Raw genomic sequence first — 9285 nt, forward strand, 5'->3', positions numbered from 1 at the left:
AGAGCACTTTTTGCCAGTCCTGTCTGGTCCAGCGACGGTGGATTTGTGCCCATAGGCGACATTGTGGCCGGTGATGTAAGGCAGGTCCTCACCAGACAACAGGCCTACAGACCTCAGCCTAGCCTCTCTCAGCCTATTGCGGACAGTCTGAGCACTGATTGAGTGATTGTGCATTCCTGGTGTAACTCGGGCAGTTGTTGCTATCCTGTACCTGTCCCGCAGGTGTGATGTTCGAAAGTACTGATCCTGTGCAGGTGTTACATGTGGTCTGCCACTGTGAGGACGATCAGCTGTCCATCCTGTCTCCTAGTAGCCCTGTCTTAGGCGTCTCACAGTACGGACATTGCAATTTATTGCCCTGGCCACATCTGCGGTCCTCATGCCTCCTTGCAGCAAGCCTAAGGTATGGTCACACAGATTTGTTCCGAGGCAGACTAATACAGGGCTAACTCCACTTATCCTGAATGAAGTGCCTGAGACACAAGTTGAGGACCAATGAAATCTGATACCCTCCCGGTCACAAAGATTGTGTTATCACCCCATTCATTTGAGAAAGACAACAGATTAAATGTTATTAATCAAATGTGTGAAAAAAATATTACTGTTAAAATACCTATCACATTACACATTTAGTATGGAAACAAATGCTGTCATTACTACGTTTTCACACGATTGCATTTAGAAATCTGAGAAAGCCAAACCAACAGTGGCAACCAAATATAGACATAATGGATGGCAGTTCCCATTCAAGTCAAGACTGGCAGCTATTGCTAGCGTACCCATGAGTCTAACAGTAAAAGTGCCAGTGTTACAGGTTCCACAACCCTTTTATGGATTACGTCTATGGCCACAACACAACAAGCTGTTCCACAGATAGGAGTGATAGGAGTGGGGGAAAAAGCACTTGTGCATTGATAAGCACACCAAAGACTGCATTAACGATAACCTGAGTCCATTTTTTTTAAAGACAGCACTTCTAAATGCCTATATCACACCATAGCCTGCTGAATTTGAAAGATACACTTTCTTTCAGTTACAAGCCCCAAGCAATATCCACCGTTGTAGTACAGATGAAGCCTGACCTGGAATGTGAGGCGAACTGAAGCTGGCTATTAGGGTTGCAAAGGGTCGGAAACTCTCAGGTGAATTTCCTGAATTTTTCCATGGGAAGTTTAACCCAGGAATTTTGCTTAAATTCATCCAAAAAAAGTTAGCTTATGACAGTGAACCTTTTTTTGTGGGGTACACAAGGCAATTCTAGGTCTTGTGGCATATTTTGGTTAAACTATCCCCAATTCAATGGAATTGCAACCCTCTGCACGCACAGTGCACTCTTACATCACATGCACAGCTGATTCTCAAGAGCTTGCACACTAATGAGATGCTATTGAGCACACACTACTAAACTCTGAGCCAAGGACTACATGCTTTCGGGTAAGTTTTGATTCCAATACTTGGTGGGATGAATATATTTTATATGACATACATTATTTTTTGTTAACTAGTAAATAGTAGCCTACAGCAAAGTGTAAATCATTTCTAACTTGTTCGTTTTTGCTACCATGTGGGCTTTTAGCTTGCTTGAGCCTGTTAACTGAGTGTTAATTGAACAGCTTCCATACATGTTTAATTTTAAAACATTTCTTACAAATGAGTTGTTTAATCTAACTGCTAAACAATTTATCTGTACATGGAATTGTATTTGGTTTTTTTTTACAGGAAAATGCCACAGGCACTATCTGATGTGGAGACATTTCACTGCAGCTATTGTAGAAGGAAAATCTGTGTACATTTGCAAATACTGTGCCAAATCATGCAACAAAGATGCAAAATCATCTGGCCAAGTACACCAAGTGCCCTCAGGGCTCACAACAAGCAACCTCTGACAAAAGTCCCTCTACTTCTATCAAGGTGAAAATGATGAATCAGACACCTTATCGATAGCAACAGCTCATGGTCCTCCCGGAATCAGAAGTTTGACTCAATGGCGGAACGTAGTCAGAGAAATGCTGATGAATGTCTTGCTCGAGCTGTGTATGCAACTGGCTCACCTCTGATGCTCACAAGCAATGTGTATTGGAAGAGATTTCTGAATATTCTTTGCCCAGCATACACCCCTCCAACAGACATGCTTTATCCACTCATTTGCTGGATGCAGAGTTCAACAGACTACAAGTGAAGGTCAAGGAAATCAGATAAAGCAGACTATTGCAATCATCTCTGATGGGTGGTCGAATGTTCGTGGGCAAGGAATAATTATCGACATCTCCACCCCTCAACCAGTATTCTACAAGCGCACAGACACGGGACAACAGACACACCGGTCTTTACATTGCAGATGAGCTGAAGGCAGTCATCAATGACCTTGGACCACAGAAGGTATTTGCACTGGTGACAGACAATGCTGCGAACATGAAGGCTGCTTGGTCTTAAGAGGAATCCTACCCTCACATCACACCCATTGGCTGTGCTGCTAATGCATTGAATCTGCTCCTCAGGGACATCATGGCACTGAAAACAATGGATACACTCTACAAGAGAGCCCGGGAAATGGTTAGGTATGTGAAGGGTCATCAAGTTATAGCAGCAATCTACCTCACCAAGCAAGGTGAGAAGAATAAGAGCACCACATTGAAGCTGCCCAGCAACACCATTTGGGGTGGCATTGTCATCATGTTTGACAGTCTCCTGGAGGGGAAAGAGTCTCTCCAAGAACTGGCCATATCACAGTCTGCCGATATGGACAGCCCAATCAAGAGGATCCTCCTGGATTATGTATTTTGGGAGAGTGGTAAGCAGCCTGAAACCTATAGCAGTAGCCATTGTACGGATTGAGGGAGACAATGCCATCCTGTCTGATGTTCAGACTCTGCTTGTAGATGTAAGAGAAGAAATCCGTACTACCCTGCCCACTTCACTGTTGCTCCAAGCAGAGGAAACTGCAGTTCTGGAATACATCAAAAAGTGTGAAGACTTCTGCCTGAAGCCCATACACGCTGCAGCATACATGTTGGACACCAACTATGCTGGCAAGAGCTTCCGGTCTGGAGCAGAGATCAACAAGGCCTATGGTGTCATCACTACCGTGTCTCGCCACCTTGGCCTGGATGAGGGCAAGGTTCTTGGCAGTCTGGTGAAATACACTTCCAAGCAAGGGCTTTGGGATGGAGATGCAATATGGCAGTTGTGCCAACATCTCACCAGCCACCTGGTGGAAGGGACTTTGTGGATCTGAGGTTCTTTCCCCTGTTGCCTCCATCATCCTCCAAATCCCACCAACAGCAGCCGCCTCAGAGCACAACTGGTCCTTGTTTGGGAACACACACACCAAAGCACGCAACAGGCTGACCAATACAATGGTTGAAAAATTGGGGGCCACCCGGGCAAATGTGAGGCTTTTTGAGCCTAACAACAAGCCATCCTCAACAAGGTTGAAAAGTGACAGTGAAGATGAGGCCTCAGAATCTGATGTTCAAGAAGTGGACATTGAGGAGGAAAACATGGAAGCCTGAGAGGAAGACAACCAAAGCTTTAGTTTCTATACTATCATTTTACAGATGTATGTCGAAAACATTTTTGGGAGATGCGATGGATCATTCAACATTCGAAAATAAATTGTTTATTTTTTATTTCTATTGGAAGGATTTAATCATTTGCAATTATGTCTAAAATATTTATGTTTCTGTCTCCATATGGTATGGTAAATATATGCAATGCAAAAAACATGTACATTTAAATTGTATTAATATTAATTTGCATATATTCCCACAGAATGTTTCCACCTCTGAATATTCCCCAAAATGTGCAACCCTACTGCCTATCTTTAAAATAAATAAAACATTTAATATTTTAATAGTACACGCAAAACATACATCTATTCAAGAAGCAAACTGAGAAACATAATAAATGATAAAGCCTGACCATCACACAAATAACGTGGGTACAGACAAACAGACACATTATTATGCTGTGGGAATCTTAGTTAGAACTATTATTACAGCAAAAAGGAGGGTGGAAGAAGCCATGTCCATTTTCAGCAAGAGTTTAATGATTCATACTTTTATCTACTACGATTTGTCATATGGCTCAATTCCAAGTTAGCTAGCTAGCTAACTATATGAATTCATTGCAGTTTTGTAGCCAGATTAGCTTGCCAGATACACTACATGGCCAAAAGTATGTGGCCACCTGCTCGTCTAACATCTCATTTCAAAACTTTGGGCTAACCCAGATTCGTCCGTCGGACTGCCGGATGGTGAAGCATGATTCATCACGCCAGAGAACACGTTTCCATTGCTCCAGAGTCCAATGGCGGCAAGCTGGCGGCAAGCTTTACACCACTCCAGTCGATGCTTGGCATTGCGTATGGTGATTTTAGGCTTGTGTGCACTGCTCGGCCATGGAAACCCATTTCATGAAGCTTCCAACGATCAGCTCTTGTGGTGACAATTTGGAACTCTAGTGAGTGTTGCAACCAAGGAAAGACGATTTTTACACGCTAAGTGCTTCAGCAGTTGGTGGTCCCATTCTGTGAGCTTGTGTGGCCTACCACTTTGCGGCAGAGCAGCTGCTGCTCCTAGACATTTCCACTTCACAATAACAGCACGTACAATTGACAGGGGCAGCTCTAGCAGGGCAGACATTTGAAAAACTGACTTGTTGGAAAGGTGGCATGCTATGACGGTGCCACATTGAAAGTCATTGAGCTCTTCAGTAAGACCATCCACCCCAATGTTTGTCTATGGAGAATGCATGGCTGTGTGCTCGATTTTATATATCTGTCAGCTACAGGTGTGGCTGAAATATCCAAATCCACTCATTTGAAGGGGTGTCCACATACTTTTGTATATATAGTGTAGCTATGAATCATTATTTTTCAAGCTATCTGAGTGCACACACAGCTGAACATTTGAGAGCCCTTTGTTCAATAAATCAGGGCCAATCAGAAAAACCTGGCTGTAGTAGCTCAAACGGCTTTGCTAAGGCAGTGCAAATCAAGACAGGATACTTTGGTTTACTAGCTAGGTAATGTAAACCACCTAGTTAATCTGATCATTGAGACTAACATTAACGTTAGTTAGCCGTGACACCTGAGTCACTGAGATACCTAGACAGATTTAGCTAGGCGTTTAAACTCAATTCCACCATTTACAATGGAGTTGAGCAGCAACAATAGTTGCAATAGTTCAGTACAATAGTATATGATAAAACAATTTTATGTGACGTCAGAGCTCTAGTCCGCTCACACTAATCCCCGCTCAACTCCATTGTACATCGTTGAGTTTAATCGGATAGGGATTAGCTAGCCAATAAGGCTAGGGATAGTTACCTAGCAAGCTTAGTTAGTTCATTGTCAGTAGGACTAACTCAACAGGACTAGCTAAATAGCTAACGTTAGCTAGAAATTTGAATGTGTTCATTTTTATTCCATTCATAAAAAGTTGCCAATATTGGCACTATCAAACTCTTGTACACCACCTGTATAAAACTAGTTAACATTAGCTGGGTATATAGTTAGCTAGTTAACCAAGGTTAGCGAACTAGCTAATTTTTCATTCAACCATTCGTTCAACACTCAGTCTTGGTCTCACCGAGCAGAAGCAGTTTAACCTCCCGTGCTGCTTTTTCCCCGTCGTCCCGTAAATTTCGGTCGATCATTTTACTGCGCTCCTGCGCCTGTTTATCATCCGTGCTCAGAGTACACCCCATCTTCAAGCCGATTCCCAAAACGTAACAGTGAAAAATACCAAATATACACAATGCAATAACATGCACAAGCTAAAACAAGGAGGGTGTCTCCCTCTGAGATTCAAACACGCCCTTGCCTCGCACCCAGTCTAGCCAAATAAATTGTTTCTCAGCCTCACTTCTAAAATTACTTTCCTTCAAAAAAGCTTTTCGTTGTGGTTTCTATTTATCTTCTATAACGATTTAAAAGTACTCAGATGATCATTTCACAATTTTAAAAAGAGCAACGGTTAAGCAGCATTTTTTTGCCTGTTTGAGCTGTTGATCAATGGACTGTTTCCCGTTGTTCACGTACCCGATGTCTGCGCATGCGTGATAGCGCGCAGCCCTTTGCTCAAAATTGTATTTTCTGTCGGCACAGTTGCAGCTGGCCCAAAGATTTGACTATATACCCTACCAACAGTGTAGATACAGTATCTGGATGAGGGTCCATTTCCCTGTTCAATTGCACTTTAATAGTCATTGATTTAACATCATCAATGTTCAATTATAATTTAGAAAATGCTAATAATTCACAATATAGTTGATAATGTGTTGATATGTGATTATATGCTTTATAATGTCAAATGCATGGGGTTGACTGTGTAGGGCCTATGGAGAGGATCCAGACAGGCTAGCCAGCGTAATCTAAAATGGATTATCGAGAGTTAACGGAGACTAATGGAGATTAGGTATTAAATGAACTAATGAATGCCTTCATTTGCATAACTGATGTTTGTTTGTTTGTTGGCTGCTGCGGGGCATTGTGCCCAGTCAAGATGCTCAGTCATTTAGATGGTGACACGTTGTAATGTTTTTATGGATCCCAAGACTCCCTGAAAAACAGTGTTAATACATCTGAATATTAATATATCTGAAGACGGTATCCTATGTTTCAAAGTCATATGTTGGGCCAAATTTCAAATCTACATTCAATGTGTGCGTTTGTGTTCATACGTAGTAGATGTTTTGCGTGCAAGTGTTTGTGGAGATTTTAATTCATATTTCATTTATGCTGTCATAGTAACTGACATAGTTTATGAGCAGGAGTGGATTTGCATTGAAAGCTACTGCCATAATAATAAGAGTTATACACAGCAGCCCTATATAATGTCAGACAGAAACGCTATTCAGGGCCATTGGTTGAAAGCAAAAATAAGCTTTCTTATTGAACATGTTCAGTTAGTAGCCTAACTTCCTGTTTCACTGTTTCTACACCTTGCCTACTGACATGACCCTGACATAAGGGACATAACCCTTGGGTAGTTCTTCACTCCAACCACATCCAGAGGGATTAGACATTCAAATGACTGTATCCTGACAGATGCCCAATGGGTCATAGAATACAGAGAGAGTGAACCTCAATCATAGAAGTAGAATGAGTAGAATGGACAAAGGACGTTCCAATCTAAGCAACTCTTTGTGGTGTGTGGACCACCACAGTCATAATGGGTCACGGCTGACTATTTGGAATGTTTGATTATCTCATCTTTGCTCAGAATACTGTGCCTCTTTTCAGTTCTTCACACATGCAGCTATGCTTCTACACCTGCATTGCTTGCTGTTTGGGGTTTTAGGCTGGGTTTCTGTACAGCACTTTGAGATATCAGCTGATGTACGAAGGGCTATATAAATAAATTTGATTTGATTCGATTTGATTATGGCATATTCCAGATCCATTAAATATTATGTAAATAGGTGGCTTCATTCTATTGTTTATATATCTATGGCTTCACCATAGATATAGTCACACAGGTGCAATGCTTAAATATATAAAAAAGGCAATGGGAGATATGGTCATAATCCTCCTCCTTGCTTTACATGGCATTTCCATTTCAGATGGGGCCTTACATGCAAACAAGTGGCAGAATTATTTCAATCCACTCACATGGAAAGATTTTCCTAAGCAACCACACAGGATTAGAGAGCACAGACAAAAACAAAGACTTGGTAGGGCTCAACACAAGGGGCTTACATTTCAGCACAAAGTCTTATTTCCTTTTTCTCTGTTGTCACACATTTCTGTGCCCTCATTAGATTTATAATCTGAAGGGACAATTCACTGCTTTTAGACCTCAAATTCATTATCTACAACACCATACCAGTGTCTACTTGCGTTTGAGTAAACAAACTTGTTATAAAGTATAAAGATGGTCTGTGATTTTTAGTGAGATTAACACCGTGAGTTAAATCTGTGAATAGGAGTTGTACCAGTTTCTTAGGGGGCGAAGACAGGACAAGAGACTTGTTTAGTTATACACAGGCTTGCCATGTGAACAACCCTATCACTAAGGTTCCAGTTAAGCTGTGCTTTCTTTTAGCAGTAAGTGATTGCACCCCCAGTATGTGTGTATGTGTGAGGTTAATGGAGAGTTTAAATTAGTGCCTTGCTAGCACTGTGGTACTTATTATGCTCCCAAGAGAACATGATCTCCACGTGGGACTGACTAGAGTGTGTGTGTGTGTGTGACGTCTGTGTAATGTGCACAGGGTCCCACAGGGTGGAAAGAAATGCACAGACAGCCCAAAATGTTTCTATTCAATTTCCTTTAGGGCTCCTTTAGGGGTTACATAGTCTTCCCACTGAGGGATGAGATTCCTCATTCTCGACCCTCCCTCACAATCTCTCTCCACCCTTTCTCGATGCTCTGTCTATATCAATTTCTTCTGTCTTTCTTTCTACTCTACCCCCTTTGCTCCCTCACTCCAGGACCAGTAACTCCTTGCTATACAGCAGAGGTGGATAAACCAGGTCCAGAGGATCCACAGTATGTGCAGTCGTGTTCCAATCCAGCTTTAGAACATCTGAATAAATGATTAATTGACCATGGTTAGTGTATTATTTAGATCAGTTGTGTTAGTAGTGCTGAGCAGGAACAAAAGTTGTCACAACCACAGCCCTCTAAAACCAGGGTTGGCCACAAAACATTTAACTGCAGCTTTAAACTATTTTGTTTAAACTATACCCATAATCCCATGTCATTATTCAAGTACACTAACAAGGTGCGTTGGGGTTACTATGAGAACAAATCACTGTCTGAGAGAGTAACTCAGATTTTTAGGAGGTTGAACTGCTAGTTGCACCATCACATGGTGTTGTGAAACAATGTCCCTTTGTGGTAGTAATATGATTGATTTGTGAGTTGCCCCTTGCACACCCTATAATTCTGTATTTCTTTGTGACTAATTTGTATACAGGTACTCCAGAAAAACCACATGCCTGATTGGCAGAAGAGTGGCAACCCTGATTAGAAGCACCTGCTGCTGTGTGGTTCTTTACAAATGCCTTTTTGAATTCAAAGAAAATTGTACCTACACACTGAAGAAGGCGGTAAAGCTGAAACGCTATCCCTGATCTTTTTGAGTGCAAAGCTATTACACCTCTTTGTTAATAAGATGAACAACAGCCTGGTGAGCATTTGGAACTGAGGATGTCACCCCTTTTCACTAATCTTGACCGTGTTTCTACTATAAATGGCCATGCTGGTCAAGAGTGTTAGTCTTGATATCAGGCTGGGTCTCTAAGTCTAAGTCTGGGTCTTGTCTTGATAAACAGGG

General features: G+C 41.8%; 1 protein-coding gene across 1 annotated transcript in view; it reads right to left on the minus strand.

Annotated features, from left to right (window-relative positions):
- LOC118395782 (guanine nucleotide-binding protein G(i) subunit alpha-1) overlaps positions 1-6059 on the minus strand; it is a 67403-nt gene extending 61344 nt beyond the window's left edge. Inside the window, exon 1 of the mRNA XM_035789706.2 lies at positions 5592-6059. Within this exon, the coding sequence (XP_035645599.1) occupies positions 5592-5709 (118 nt within the window). The 5' untranslated portion in view covers positions 5710-6059. The remainder of the gene's footprint in view (positions 1-5591) is intronic.
- Positions 6060-9285: the final 3226 nt, after the last annotated feature.

The sequence above is a fragment of the Oncorhynchus keta genome, chromosome 17, assembly GCF_023373465.1.
Source record: "Oncorhynchus keta strain PuntledgeMale-10-30-2019 chromosome 17, Oket_V2, whole genome shotgun sequence".
NCBI classification, from domain to species: domain Eukaryota; kingdom Metazoa; phylum Chordata; class Actinopteri; order Salmoniformes; family Salmonidae; genus Oncorhynchus; species Oncorhynchus keta.